This window comes from Lutra lutra, chromosome 8 (genome assembly GCF_902655055.1).
Source record: "Lutra lutra chromosome 8, mLutLut1.2, whole genome shotgun sequence".
NCBI lineage: Eukaryota > Metazoa > Chordata > Mammalia > Carnivora > Mustelidae > Lutra > Lutra lutra.
The window spans coordinates 45,669,008-45,685,245 of NC_062285.1; the positions used below are offsets into that span (position 1 = coordinate 45,669,008).

A 16,238-nucleotide genomic window follows, 5' to 3' on the forward strand; every position below is an offset into this window, starting at 1 on the left:
GGTGGGAGGAGGGCAGGGGAGAGATTGGGACAGCTGCAGCCATTTATAGGGATTGCTTCTGAGTTGGGGACCACCTCTGTTGGTGGAGGAAGGGGTGGCTGGGGACTCTTGGCACAAAGAATACAGCTGACCCTAGAGTCAGTGATGCAGCCACCCGGAGCTGAGCTCAGGGAAGGCATTTCCCCGCCTTGGGGCTCTTCACAGAGAAGTGTGTGGGATTCCTGCTTCCTGGTACCCGGGACCTGTTGGGTTCTATAGAATGCAGTTCGCAAGCAACTTCACTGACTGGTAGGGGGGAAATGGCTGCTAGGAACCACTTCAGAAAAGAAGATCCAGGAACAGGAGGCTCCATCTGGACGAGGCCTAGGAAACGTTCCTCCACCGTTAGCTATGCTGTGGCCTCTCCCTTAGGTAGCTCCTCTGGGGAGCTCTTTTCTCACAAATGCTTGAGTCAGCAGTAGCTTTGGGGCACATTTGTGGATGTGTGTGATTTTCCCTAAGATTCGGGATGAGATGAAAATGTTTTTTCCCGGACCCAGAATACTATCCCTGAACTCAGGAGTCTCAGTCAGGCATTCTCAGATTGGATCACCTGGGGATTGTATAACAGTGAAGGTTCTGATACAGTAAGTCTGGTGTGGGACCCAAGAGTCTGCATTTCTGATATGATCCCAGGTGAAGCCAGTGCTCCTGGCCCAAGGACACGTGGAGTAATGAGGATCTGAAGCTGTACTGTCTACTACATTAAGCGCTGGCCATTGTGACTGCTTAAACTTAAAGATAAATGAATTTAAATTAAGTAAATAAAAAAAATTCACTCTCTCAGCTGCACTAACCATAATTTAGATGCTTGTTACCCACATGTGGCTGTTGGCTGCCATATTAGATTACACAGATTAAAATATTTCCATTATCACAGAAAGTTCTGTTGGAGAACATTAGTTTACAGTAAGCCTCAGTTTCCCTCATTTACTTTTTCATCCATTTATTCACTGAACATCTATTACGTGCCAAGGAGGATGATTGGTCCTGGCCATTAAGGGATGGTCCCAGCTAACAGAAAAAGAAAACGTCAGCTACCCCAAATGTAATGTTCTTAAAGTAAAGATACCTATAATATGGTGAGGGATCCTTAGTTGGTAACAGTGAATGTTGCCACGCAGGTTAGAGGAAAAGGCGTCACTAGGGCATTTCATGTGTGGTTTTTTTTTTTTTTTTAAGATTTTATTTATTTATTTGACAGAGGTCACAAGTAGGCAGAGAGGCAGGCAGAGAGAGAGAGAGGAGGAAGCAGGCTCCCCGCTGAGCAGAGAGCCCAAAGTGGGGCTTGATCCCAGGACCCTGAGATCATGACCTCAGCCAAAGGCAGAGGCTTAACCCACTGAGCCACCCAGGAGCCCCGTGTATTCTTTTTTTTAAGATTTTATTTATTTATTGAGAGGGAGAGAGAGTGTGTAAATGCATGTGAGTTGGGGGAAAGGGAGAATCTCAAGCTGACTAAGCACAGAGCCTGATGTGGGGCTTGGTGTCACAACCTGAGCTGAGATCAAGAATCAGACGCTGAACTGACTGAGCCCCCCAGGTACCCCTCATGTGTGCTCTGAACCAAGCTGTGCACATAGCACGGAATTGAGGTCCTTAGGAGGTCGGCTACTGACAGTACATTTTTACCATTTCAGGGCCATAATCATCAGAAATGGAGAAATCATCCCCATGTCTTCAGAATTTACCCCTGAGACTGAGCGCCAGCGACTTCAGTACCTGGTAAGAGTTGTGTCAGTTTGGTGGAGCGCCGTGGTGTTGGGAATGGTGTCAGAGCTGTTTCGGAGAAACATGTCACTATTGACATGGGAGCAGGCCCACAGCAGTCAAACGACATATGATCTTAACTCCCTCACACACACCTTCTGCATCACACATCCTAGCTCCGTGTGTGACGACACACTCCACCTCCGTGAATTTATTATTGTGGCTGTTTTCCTCCCATCTGTAACCAGTCGAAGACACAATGTGCTCTGTTTCTTTTAATGGTTTAGTATGTACAATATGAGATGGGGTGTTGGATAACACAGTTACCATTCCTCTACCCCTCCCTTGAACTTAAGATGGGGGCTCAGCCCTAAGGAGGAGGGCAGCCCCGAGATCCCACTGACACCCCACCGCTTCACACGCAGATATGAAGTCTCAGGGGCCCTTTGGGAAAGACGCAGGTGTCTTTCTGCATCTGTTTCTGTCCTGAAAATAAGTTCTCCGTGTAGCTCACCCTCTTCGGAGTGAAATTACAAGTAGGCTATAGGAGGGCTATTTGGTTTTTCAGATCTTGAGAGTTTTTGCTTAACTTCGAGATTTGAGTTTTCTGGAAAAGAGAAGGCACTTACTTCCCTGTCCTCAGATTCCAGGGTCAGGGCATTTGGCTTTGAATCTCAGTTCAGTGACAATGGCAATCGTGCGAGGTTAAGATCTTTGGGGACTGACAGCATGATTATTCGTCCTATGGATGACATCTTTTTTCTTACCAACTGGCTTCCTTTTTAGACAGCACAGCTAAGGTAGTGATCCTCTGCTCTTAGGACAAAATTGATCCTGGCTACTCAAGAAGGACTTTGCTCATGTCTTTGCATTTTGGCGTGTGTGAACAGTCCAGGTTTGATCACTTTGACCAGTTTAGAAAGGGCTGTGCATGTTCCCTTAGCTTCATGTCTTTGCATTTTGGCGTGTGTGAACGTCCATGCTTGATCACTTTGACCAGTTTAGAAAGGGCTGTGCATGTTCCCTTAGCTTCCTTGTCTAGTTTGTTTTACTCAATATCTAAGCTGTGTTGGTCTGGTACATAATGACAGCAGGAATTCAAACCCAATATAAAAACATTCATTTCTCTCTTTCACCAACTATTGTTCTCTAACCTTCCTGTTGTTTTTTTTTTTTCAAACAAATAAACTTGTAGCCACTCCGGGGAAGCCCAGGCTTCAGAACGCTCATTCTCTTTGGCAGTCTGGGTGGGGGAAGGGACCGTGCGGCAGCCGCAAAATATCCTCATTACCGTGCCAAGTCAGCGAGTTGCTGGCTTTCCCCAATCCATCTTCCACAAAGCCACCCCAGTGAGCTGATCATGAACTGTGTCACTCCCCTGCCTAAAATCCTTTTGGCTCCTCATCGTGTACAGAATGCGGACCACACTCTGTAGACCCAGAATCATGGTCTCCATCCACCTCTCCATCGTTTCTCTGCTGCCTCTACCAATGCCACCATGTGTCTCGGGCTGTAGGCAGAGAACCACCTTCCATTTCTGGGCCACACCTTGATCTCCCCAACCTGCATGCCTTTGGACATATGCCCTTCCTGGGTAGCCTTCCCCTGTCCTCTGCCAGGGAAACTGCTCTTCATGCTTTGAGACCCCAGCATAAATGTCACATCCTCTAGGAAGCTTCCTCTCCCTCTCCTAGGGGTGGGTGTCAGTCCCCCGTGCTCGTGCCCTGGAAGTACCCCCACAGAAGCCCCATGCTATTGTATTGCTGGTTGCCATCCCTCTTTCCCCTTCCCGACTGAGTCCTGGAGGGCAGGCTTCTTGCCTTTGTCACTTCATGTTGTACCCCGCATGGAAGAGATACTGAACCAGGATTCATTGAATAAAGGGAAGAAAGAACCAATATCTGTATTGACTTCTGGATCATTACCACACAGTACTCTCGCCTCCTCCTTCCCCTGATACTTGTCACAGCCCTTTGCCTGGCCATGCCTCAAGTACACTGTCTTCATCACCTCCTTGCCCTTTCATGAAAACTGTGTCCTGTTTTCCTGCTGAAGCCAATGGGAAACAGCAGGTTGACTTTTTTTTTTTGTTTTGCAGCGATTTCATGTCTTCATGTTACAAGAACGGTACAGAGAGTTCAAAATGTTAACTTTTGGGGCGCCTGGGTGGCTCAGTGGGTTAAGCCGCTGCCTTCGGCTCAGGTCATGATCTCAGAGTCCTGGGATCGAGCCCCGCATCAGGCTCTCTGCTCAGCAGGGATCCTGCTTCCTCCTCTCTCTCTGCCTGCCTCTCTGCCTGCTTGTGATCTCTCTGTCAAATAAATAAATAAAAAATCTTTAAAAAAAAAAGTGTTAACCTTTAAGGAGGGATGGGAATGCTGACATTCATCAGATTCCTAATATTGGTGGTATATATATATATTTTTTCTTTTTATATAAAGATTTACTTATTTATTTAATTGCCAGACAGAGATCACAGGTAGGCAGAGAGGCAGGCAGGGAGAGAGGAAGGGAAGCAGGCTCCCTGCTGAGCAGAGAGCCTGATGCGGGAGCTCAGTCCCAGGACCCCGGGATCATGACCTGAGCCGAAGGCAGAGGCTTAACTCACTGAGCCACCCAGGTGCCCCTGGTGGTATATTTTTTGATCCTTGCAATGAGATGTTGTTTCTTCCAATCTCAGCTTTGTCGTGTGACTGTGTCTGTGATTTCAACAAGGCCCTTCCCTGATCCACAGCTTTATCACCAGTAACAGACATAGAAAGCCTTAGAAGACAGGTTTAAAGACTAAGTGAAAACTACATGTAGAATTCTTTTGTGCAGAGTCCTCATTTGATTATTATTTGATGAATCAGTCTTGCCACTTCAAATCCTACTGGCCTGCAAGCCACAATGATTCTTTCCCTTATTTTTTTAATTTAAGAATCACTCCTTATGTTCCTAAAGATGAACGTGTATTTTTATGTCACTCAGACACTGTGTACGCTCTTAGCCCACAGAACTGAGCCCAATTGCTGAATTTCTAAAAGGTAAGAAAGCCGTCCCCGTTCTTTTTCATCCTTTCTTCTAAAATCATTCACATTTCTCTGGTTTATAACTATTCTCCCCAAACAACAGAACTGTAAATGACCAGAACGTAAAATATCCTGGCTGTCCAACTTCCCATTCTGTCAGGAGTCTAGAAATGTATGCTTCAAATTGAACAAATCCAGTAACTGCAGTCAGATGATCTGTGATGCAAATCTTTTGTTTTTGTTTTTGTTTTTAAGTGAAATTTTGAGAGAATTAGGGGGTTTATAGTATAAAGTGTTAAAAATAATATCAAGGGGTGCCTGGGTGGCTCAGTCGTTAAGCGTCTGCCTTCAGCACGTGTCATGATCCCAGGGTCCTGGGGTCAAGCCCTGCATCAGGCTCCCTGTTCAGTGGGAAGCCTGCTTCTCTCTCTCCCACTCCCCCCTGCTTGTGTTCCCTCTCTCACTGTCTCTCTATCTGCCAAATAAATAAATAAAATCTTTTAAAAAAATAAAAATAATATCAGTTATGAGAGGAAAACAGTAGTGTGATAACTTCTCTCAGCCCAGCCCAGACACAGCTTTGTGATCACACAATGTCCCTGAAGGACACCTCCCTTGAAATATTCACTGTAGGTTCTGAAATCAAAATGAAAAGTAATTCCATGGTAATATAAAGCACAGTATATATTGTAATCATTTTAAGTGCATCTAATCCTACCAGTTCATTTTTTTCTTGGAAGATCAGTTCCCTTGAACTAATTATGAAACACTTTAGTGTAATGGGGATTGTAGTATTCTTTACGTGATCTAAACGAGTTAGTACATCCCTGGAAAGTTAACAATGTACTCCTTATTCTTAGGTCAAATTAAATTTTCTTTTTATGATGTGTGAGGAAACATTTATGATAAAATCATTAAAGCTTCTGGGTCCCTGGAGACTTGACTTGAGCATGTGTCTGCAGTTCGATGTGTAGAAATGGTTAATGGTTTTCTTGGAGGCGGTGAAGATTCAGAGCTCATTGTACGTGAGCTGTTTTGATCCACATCGAAGAGGAATGTTCTTGGTAGGCACAGTCTGGACGTTTGGGGATTACAGAACTGGAAGCAGATTACAAGATGATGGATGTGGCAGGCATGTTAGTTTTGTTTGGTCTTGCGTCCTGACCTCAGGAGGGCCCTTCGTGCTGCTCTCCCGTAATGTGAATTTTGTTTCATAGATTCTTGGGCAGGGTGATTAATCAAGCAGGCTTGAGGGTTTGACGTGTTCACACGGAATGTGGCAGGTGTGTGGAGAAGGGGTCAGGGGCTGTGAACTTCTGTCCCAGCAGCCAGGGAAAGCTGCTGTCCTACAGTCATGAGTAAGCCTCGCTCTTCTGTCGCTGTGCCTTTTTTTTTTTTTTTTAATGTTTCTAGGATGATTGAAGTAAAATATTTAAGGAGGTCCACCAAGCTAAATGGAATGTTTGGATGGGGTCAGGGCACAGATGGGAGGGAAGGCAGTCTGGTCATGGTTGTGTCTCGGCGGAATTTACTGCTTTGATGCTGCCTACAGAAAACCTTTGCTTCAGGTGACAGCCAGAGATGGATCTCCCTCAGGGGGACCTCTGGAGCCCCGAGGTGTGAGAGTGATGGCTTCCCTTCCATTCTGCCTAGATATATTTATAAACTCTGATTTGATTACATTAAGATGTGCTGGTATCATCAAACCTTCAAATAATGCACTTCTGTCCTTGTAGATAATCCAAGTCTGCAGCTGTTTTTCATCAAGGGCAATGTACAGAAGAGATGAAAGTGGGTTTCAAATACACATTTGATACGTACAAGTGCAACATTATCCGAGGTGATTTCTTGGGTGTCCTTGGAACTACCCCCAGCCTTCTCCACCGAGTCCGATTCTGTTTGCGTGCCGTTTCCCTGGTGTTGGGTTTGGAAAGCTTTCAAGGTGGACAGTGCTGCTCCTCTTGGCTTTTTGGGATTTTTCGTGCTCAAGAGTGATCTCCCAAAAGTATATTCCTTAACCTGCTTTTTAAAACAGGATACTGTAATGTGGGGGAGTGTCAAGTGTGCTAGTGTATAAAAGTGACTGACCCACCACCCCCACCATACCATTTAGTCTCAAGAGCAGGTTGAGCCTGGGAGGCCTTTAGTCATAGGGCGGCAACTTCACCATCACTGTGCTTCCCTTGATGACTGAGTCATGGAAAAATCCGCTCCAATCCTCTCTCTTTTTTTTTCCCCTTTAAACCTTTCTCGCAAAACTGCCTGTGAGTTTCAGAATTTCTAATTGAAATACGGCAGTTAAAAAACGGCTGGCCTTTTTCTTTCTTTCTTTCTTTCTTTTTTTTTTAATATTTTATTTATTTATTTGACAGAGGGAGAGAGAGTTCACAAGTAGGCAGAGAGGCAGGCAGAGAGAGGGTGGGGGAGCAGGCTCCCTGCTGAGCAGAGAGCCCGACGCAGGGCTCAATCCCAGGACCCTGAGATCATGACCTGAGCCAAAGGCAGATGCCCAACCGACTGAGCCACACAGGTACCCCCAGAGCCTTGATTTTGAAAATGAATATAAATGGATGTTTTGTGTATTCCAGGTTGGGAGGGGTCAGAGGCTTGGTGTTGAGGTATTCTAAACACCCGGAGCAGAACTAAGAAAATGAATTCCGCACAGCTAAACAAAGTAACCACGAGAATGTATTCCTAACTACTTTTATTCTGTAAAAAAGCTCAGTCTTTCTTCACAGTTGCTACACTCATAAAATCTTTAGACTCTCTGAAACCCCTGTCCCTTGCAACATTGTGAAGAAAAAGTGGGCACATAAAGCCAGAGCCATCTGTCCATAGGGTCCCTTAAAAATTGATCTGAGTGTAAAGAAGCAAGATCGTGTAGTGCATCCTTTAAAAATGTTAAAATTAAATACGGTTCTGAAAGAGGTAGACAGCATTCACGGAGGTTTACCAAGACAAACGTTAGCTGTGTATACAGTTTTCTCTTCTCCAGTTGCTTCATCTGTGAAATCCGGTAATTATGGACTCCTCCCATGACGGGATGATGACTAATGAGTTAATATTTATAGTGTGCTTACAACAGTGCCTAGATCAGAGACAAAATAAAATCTCTTTGCTTCACGTCTAACTGTATATGACAACTTTTGTATGGCCGTCCTGCCTTCGGGACTACTTCTGTGGCCTTTTATAAAATTTATAAATTCCATTTGCATATGCAGAGGGATTGAAGATATGCAGGCACATTCTTTTTGCTGACATGAGTTGTTCTGTCTTCCAATGAATTCCTTTCCCAGATTTTTACTTGGGAGGAAAAAAGCATTAAGCATATGAATATGGAAACTTCATATGTTTTATGTAAATGCATACTTTTTACCCCTTATTCTATACATTAAACTGTTGCAGAGTTGACAAATCTAGGCAATTTTGTTTAATATATCCATTTGCATACCAGTTTCCATGTGGTTCCTTTAGCGTAAGCTATAAATTTTACAATTTTAGAGTTATTTTAGGGGCACGCTTTTCTCTGGTTGATCAGTACAGTCCCATGTAGAAATTTAAATGTGAATCTTTCTTGACATCCATGTAGCCAGACAGAATTTTATCAATATTCAGTTTCATAATGGCATATATACATAAGCTTGGTTCTTGTTACTTTGGGATTTTTAAGGATAAATTAAGGCAGAGAATCTTAAAAAAAAAAAAAAAAAGACAGAGAATCTTTATGAAAGACTCCAACGCATACATATTTAGATCTCAGCCATTAACATTTTCCCTTCATTTTTGTTTAACCCAAACCAAAATATTCTATCTCTGCACTGTAAATCAGGCAGCCAGCCTTGGCTCTGGGATCGCCGTCTCATTTGGTCAGTAGTGTGACCATCAGTGGCTTGGCTGATGTTATTAATTTCATTGCATTTGTGACCTTAGACTTTCTGTCATGGTAAATCACCCTGAAATGTAAGGCTTCCAGTCTTCCCATCATAAAATCTGACAAGGTTTTTTCCTTTCTATGGGCAAGAAAGAGGAGAGATTATTCAGGGGTGAGTTGTGGGGTTTTTTTGTTTTGTTGTGTTTTTTTTGGTCTTAAGATTTGTGTTAAACACTGAAAATCCTCATTTTGGCAACTTCCTTTCAAATACTGAGAGGTCCGACCATTTAACAAATTAGCTCCTGTAAAAGTTTTCTAGTAAGAGGACTTCGCCAACTATTTCCTGCTATGGAATCTGCCCTCTCGTTGAACATATGAGTGTTTTTACCTTCCATATCTTGCCAATGGGAGTGGAAATTGGAACAACTACTTTGAAAAAGGGTTTGGCTCAGCAGTTCTACTCCAAGGTAGGCACCTAACCAGAGGGTACACAAATGTTCACCAAACTAGAATGTGCACGGCAGCATGGGTTGTAGTAGCACAGACTGGAAACTATCCGCATGTCCCTGGAAAGCAGAATGCATAAGACACTTGTCAGCCAGAGTCATGGCCTGGAATGCCACGCAGTACTGAGAATGAACACATTTTAATTACATGCAACAGTGTGGATGAATCACACAGACTTAACACCCAGCACCGGGGGCAGTGTATAGGATTCCATAATAAGTGTACAAAGAAGCAGACCCAACCCACAGGTTGGGATGGTGCTAGGGAGAGCAATGGTTGGATGGGGTCCTGACCCCAGGTGCTGCTAACATGTTTCTTGATCTAGATGCCAATTACATGAGCGTGGCCAATTTGTGAAAATACGTGGGCCCATATACATACGATATAGTAACTTTACTGTGTATATATTATTCCTGCTCGAAAAGGTTGTTTTTTTTTTTTTTTTTACAAAAAATACTACCACTTTATTGAACTGGTTATTACTCTTTGTGGGAGAGGCCTTCTTCGGGGCTCTGCAGGAGCCCATGGAGAAGCAGCTAGATGGGTCCCCAAGAAAGGCACCCTTCTGCCTCATCTCTGTTCTTTCCTAAAAGCAGCTTCAAAAGCCCCTCCACTCACCATGCTGCTTCGCACTTCCTCACCTCTCCTCTTGCTACTCTGGCCCCAAACACCTTCAGTGACCAGCTTTTCAGATGCTTTTCAGATTCTTTCTGACCCATCCAGTGAGTGCCCCACTCTTTATCCCTTAGCCCTGGGGATATCTCCGTTCCACCCAAGAGCCTTCTTCAGTCTCCCCAACTCGTGCGAGCTCTGAATAAAGGGACCTCCTTTTTTTGTTATTCTTTGAATCCCTAGCCCCCGACACCTGGCACATGGGGGAGTTCACGTGTCAGTCGCATGCATTCCTTCGGCTGGGTACCCCCAAACCTGGGTTAATCCTCTCTCTAGCTGGCACTACTCACTGGCAAGATGACCACAGAACAGCAGAAGGAACTTTTATTAAAAGGAGTAAGCATTTTGTGTTTCCCAGTATGCAATTTTGAGTCGCCTCAGGACCCACCATCTCAGTGTCTGCGGGAAGCCTGGTGCTCTGTCTCCTCCTGTCACCATTCCATACATATCACTCTCTACTTCTGGGTCCCACTTCTCCTTCCTGTGTCCACCCTATCTTGCCAAGGTGTGCAAAGCTCTCCAGCAGTCTGGGAAGGTGGAGCTCAGATCCATGTGTTCCAGAGTGAGACAGACCTGGGTTCAGGTTTCTCATCTACTTTGCTCTAATGGGAGGCTTCCTAGAAGATTCTGGAAGGCATCTTTTTTTTTTTTTTAAGATTTTATTTATTTATTTATTTGTCAGAGAGAGAGAGAGGGAGAGAGAGCAAGCACAGGCAGACAGAATGGCAGGCAGAGACAGAGGGAGAAGCAGGCTCCCTGATGAGCAAGGAGCCCAATGTGGGACTCGATCCCAGGACGCTGGGATCACGACCCGAGCCGAAGGCAGCTGCTTAACCAACTGAGCCACCCAGGCGTCCCTGGAAGGCATCTCTTTTTCAGGCTTGTCCCCTCCTGAATCCCTTTGTGACTCAGATTCTCACTGGGATGGGGTGGTTGTGTTTGTTCACAGTAAGTGCTTACTTCTGTCCCCTTGCAGCTAGTTTCTGCCCAGAACTAGAGAGCAAAGCAGCCAGAAGGCATCTGATCCTCCTTCCCCGTCTCTGGTATCCTGCTGCCTCTTGGCACAGCAGGTTACTCTAGGATTGTTTCCCTAGATGAGCTGACCGTCTTGTCCCTGGACAAACATAACCATGTCTGGAAGTTTATTATCATCAGCTGTACAGACACTAGGTGGCAAGGATAGGTCCTACCCTCTTTCTAGCAAACCTGCACTCTCCAGACTCCCTAAAGGTCTCCTGGCAGCCTGTCTTTGGTTTGGTAGGGGCAGTGGTTACCAAGCTTTCTTTCCAGGGGTCATTTGTGGCCCCACCCCTCAGTTAGGAACATTCTGTTATGCTTCCTTATGGGAGAGTCTCAAAGTTTAGGATAAAAATGGAGGTACAAAGAGTGATCTTTTTTTTTTTTTTTTAAACATGAAACAGGCCAGCACACTTTAAACTGGATTTTAGTATAAAATATGTCTCTTGGTTTCTAGTCAGCAAGCCTATTAAGTAGAGAAGAGAGATGACATTGTTTGGATATTCTTAGGAATGTGAAATACCATGAGGTTTTAAATGGTGTAACTGCACCCACACACATGTGGTTTTATAGGAAGGTATCTATCAAATTATAAAAAGTTAACTAAGTCCAGAATACAGTAATATGTGTCCAAGATTGTTTTTATGTGCCATGGACTTGAGTTTTAAGTTTTTCAAAAAATTGAAAGCTATACTCTATTATTTTACAAAGTTTAATTACCAAATGTAGTTGTGTAAAGCAGGTCAGAATGTCTCGTATTTGTTCTTCCAGCAGATGCTTACTTGGAGTCTTTACTGTGTTAGGTGCTATGCTAGGCCCTGGCCTATAGCTAAGGTTTGAAAATAATGAGCATACTTAAGTGTGGCTGGTATTATTTTCATCACAGTGCAGATGTTCTAACATACATATGCCCAAATATTGTCATTATAGAGAACGAGCTAAAATATATCCAGCATGTGAGAAAAACAAGGACCATTTAGGAGAGTGTCTGGAATTTTTATTTTGTAGGGATCTTAATGTGTTCGGGCTCCCCTGTCTTAGAGTTTTATCCCGTTAAGGCCCACATTTTTCATAGGCCAGCATCCCTATGAAACGTGCCTTGGGAAAGGACAGTAGTCTTGTATACCTATTTATGAACTGCCCAGATATGAGCAGTCGAGCAAAACATTCTAAAATCATCCAAAAGTCTTAAAAGTTTGGAGTCAAGATACCATTGGACTTTATTGCTGAGAGGAACCTAACAAGTTCTTACACCCACATTTTACAGTATGTAGAGTTCGGGCATGTTGCTTGTATTGAATTCAAAGTAAAATCACTTTTGAGGCTCAAGATTCCAGAACGCTGACATGAGTGATGCTCCTGGTGGGACAGGCCGGCTCTAGCCAAGTAACACTAAAGAGTTGTGTTGCTTGAATGCTGCGTAGCCTCTGAGAAGTTGTTTCTGAGTTGCCTAGTTGTGGTCCACTCTGCTTCTGAGAATAGAATGTCTGTGTGCTGGGCTGTTGGGAAGCAGTGGGCTTTGGCGTCCCCTGAATTCAAGCCTGGTTGGTCCTTCCCAGTGACATTAGCTTTCCCTCAAATTATTGGAATAACAAGGGGCAGTGAAGCTCCTCTCAATGATTTTCTAAAACTTACTTTAAAAACTGGGTTCTCATATTGGGATTACATCAAAATAAAAAGCTGCACAGTGAAGGAAACAGTCAATAAAAAGGCACAGTACAGAATGGGAGAAGATATTTGCAAATGGTGTATCCAATAAAGGATTGGTATTCAAAATATATAAAGAACTTCCACAACTCAGCACCCAAAAAACAAATAATCTAATTTTAAAATGGGCAGAAGACATAAATATACATTTTCTCCAAAGAAGACACACAGATCACCAACAGACAAATGAAAAGATGCTCAACATCACTCATCATCAGGGAAGTGCAAGTCAAAACTATGATGAGATGTCATCTCACACCTGTCAGAATGGCTAAAATCAGCAACACAAGGAACAACAAGTGTTGGCGAGGAATGCTCTTCCACTGTTGGTGGGAATGCTGACTGGGCAGCTACTATGGAAAATAATATGGAGGTTCCTCAAAAAGTTAAAAATAGGAATACCCTATGATTCAGTAATTTCGCTACTAGGTATTTATCCAAAGAATACAAGAATACTAATTTAGAGGAATACATGCACCTCTGTTTGTAGGAGCATTATTTATAATAGTCAAGTTATGGAAGCAGCCCAAGTGTCCATCGATAGATGAATGGATAAGAAAATGTGATACACATACACACATGAATATTATTGAGCCGTAAAAAAAGAATGAAATCTTGCCATTTTCAGTGACATGGATGAATACTTAGAAAGTATTATGCTAAGAATTTAAACAAATGAGCAAAGGAAAAAGAGAAACAAACTAAGAAATAGCCACCTCACTATAGAGAATAAACTGATGGTTACCAGAGGGGAAGTGGGTAGGGGGTTAAGAAGTGCACTTATCGGGGCACCTGGGTGGCTCAGTGGGTTAAAGCCTCTGCCTTTGGCTCAGGTCATGATCTCAGGGTCCTGGGATCGAGCCCCACATCGGTCTCTCTGCTCAGCAGGGAACCTGCTCCCCTTCCTCTCTCTCTGCCTGCCTCTCTGCCTACCTGTGATCTCTGTCTGTCAAATAAATAAAATCTTAAAAAAAAAAAAAGTGCACTTATCATGAGTCCTGGGTAATGTGTGGAACTTTTGGATCACTGTATTGTGTTTCAGGTGAAACTAAATAACACTAAGTTAATAATACTGGAATTAAAACAAAAACTTTATTAAAAATAAGTAAAAATTAAAAAATAATGATTTTTAGGGTTTTCTTTAATAATAATCCATGTTCAATAGTAGAAATGGTTATAAATACAGGTAAGTTAAAAAGAAAGCTGTCAGATAACATTTTGCATTTAGATGACTGTGAGTATGTACTTACACAGATGTGTTCATAGAGGACCATGTGTGATAGACTGTTTAAGCTGCTGTCCCCAAAAAATTTATGTTGAAGCCCTACCCCCTGGAGTGATAATTTGAAGATAGGACCTTTACAGAGGGAATTAAGATTATATGAGATCGTAAGAGTAGGACCTTCATCAGATAGGATAAATGTCCTGAGAAGAAGAGACTCTAGGGATCTCGGTGTCTCTCCCAAGAGAGACAGAGGAAAGCTGGCAAGAGGCACAGTGAGGTGGGTCTGCCAGCCTCGCAGTGAATCTGCTGCCACCTTGATCTTGGACTTCCCAGCCTCCAGAGCTGGGAGACAGAGTGTTTAAACACCCAGTCTGTGGTATTTCAACGTAACAGCCCACCTACGACGAAGTACAAAAACTCCCATGAGCACCTCAGAAAAAGATACACCCAAAGGCGCAGAAGTATGTTTTCCTCTGAAAACCTACAGGTATGTGCGCCATTGTACTATAGCATCTCATTTTTCATGAATTAACCACCTATTTGCTCTACTGTACTTACTTCTTGAGTTGTTTTTTCCTTAACACCAGTAACTCCCGTCGGGTGTGACAAATACCAATGATAGTGAGTACTGAAATTGCTGGTAAGAAGGAGCCCACGATTAGGATATGGATGGTGAATTTTAAAAATAGTAAATACATGTCCTAGGTACATCCTAGATACATCCTAGCTGGCTCATCCTCATAGGGAGAGTTGAGGTGGCCCGTGCAGAGAGTGGGCTGCTCAGGACTTCCCAGCTCCTTTGCAGGCATCTCCCTCAGCAGGTCTTCCCCTTACCACTGCCCAGGCCAATGTGTACTAGCAGAAAGGGTGTGAGAGTACCTGGTTCCAGCACCATCCAAGGGACACTCAGCCTCCTGGTAAGGGGGCCAGGTACCTGGGATGCTGCACACTGACCCCTTTTGGTCACTTGAGTCTGTGAAGAAATGTACTTAGAAAAGGCCTTTGGATCCTAACCTGCTTGTTAATAATATACATGTGTGGCATTTACCTGTATTGCTATACGCGCGTTCACTTGTATGTACATCTGTGTCTTATATGGATCTGTGTACATATGATTCCACTTCCATAAGCTTGTGTACACACACACACACACACACACACACACTCTCACTGACATACATTGTTTGATAATGTGCTTTTTGCAAATACATCTCCTCTTTCCATGTCATTATGTATTCTCTGTATTGTCAAAATAAATGATACCACAGCATTCCTTTGTATGGATTTTTACTCATTTATTTCATCGCTCGTATTATTAAAGGATTTCTTCTGGCTACTTCAGGAGCATCCTTACAGCCAAGCTGTGTGCAATCTGTCATTTTTTGTTAACTGGATCTTCACAGGTACCCATTGACGATTCAGACTTTGCATGGTCCAGGAGCAACAGGGCCGCAGGCTTTTTCCCACTTTTTGTTTTTTGTAAATGCATGTGCAGGTTGAAGGGTTGGAATGGGTGTTACGGACGTGGTGTTAAAAACCACTCAGCCCTGGCTGATCACCTTGGGCAGTGTGTCTCAAGTTCTCTGGGTCTTCATTCCCCATCTGTAACTTGAGTCTCTGGCACGTGATTTGTATGGTTGTTGATGTAGTAACAGGCGTACGGAGTGGCTGGTATTTCGTAGCCCCTAAGTCAGTGTTTGAACAACTTGGGGGGGTGGGGTGGGGAGAAGAATGTCATGCTGATGGGGTCCCACAGTTCTAGGGGATGACAAAGTGTGCATAGTAGATACTGCTATTCATTGATGGTTTATGCCTCTGCTCCTTTAGTCGGGACAGCTGGCTTCCTGGGTGTGTGACTCATGCGTCTGCACAGGGCCTTGCACATGATTTAGTGGTCTGCCCTTGCTGTCTAGAAATCTTTAATCTTGAACAGAAGTTCCATATTTTCATTTCACATTGGGACCCGTAGGTTCTGTAGCCAGTCCCCCCTGAAAGGCTGTTGGCAGTGTGACATGAGAGCTCACAAAGCACGTGTCATAGTTAGGATGTAATAGGGCTCAGGCACCATGAGAAGGATATAGTCATTTTTTTTTATGAGCAGAAATGACTATGGTAAGTGCATTCATTTAATTATTAAACATGTGAGATAAATACAGAGTTACTTTAGGAGAGAGTAAGAAACTGAGGCTCCAGAAGCTTAATCACCAACTAATAATAATAACTATTAAATGCAGAACTTCGATTCAAACCCAAGTCTGTGTCCCCCAAAGCCCACACCACTGACCTGCCCTGTGAAGTATTAGTTTCCTCCCTCCCTCCCTTTCTTCCTCCCTTCCTTCCTTCCCAAGGAACCTCTTTGTCAAACTCAGTGTTTAAGTGTTCTTGATATTCATCAGCAGCCCAGCCCTCATCCCCAGCAGAGGTTGATGTAGAGCCCCTCAGAGATGGTGTAGAATTCCTGCCAGACCCCGGAACTTTG

The 16,238-nt window shown here is 43.7% G+C and overlaps 1 protein-coding gene across 1 annotated transcript in view; it reads left to right on the plus strand.

Moving 5' to 3' along the window:
- Nucleotides 1–16,238, plus strand: part of PPM1H (protein phosphatase, Mg2+/Mn2+ dependent 1H) — a 260,282-nt gene that overhangs the window by 172,057 nt on the left and 71,987 nt on the right. The window contains exon 5 of the mRNA XM_047739722.1: nucleotides 1,680–1,764. Within this exon, the coding sequence (XP_047595678.1) occupies nucleotides 1,680–1,764 (85 nt within the window). The remainder of the gene's footprint in view (nucleotides 1–1,679; nucleotides 1,765–16,238) is intronic.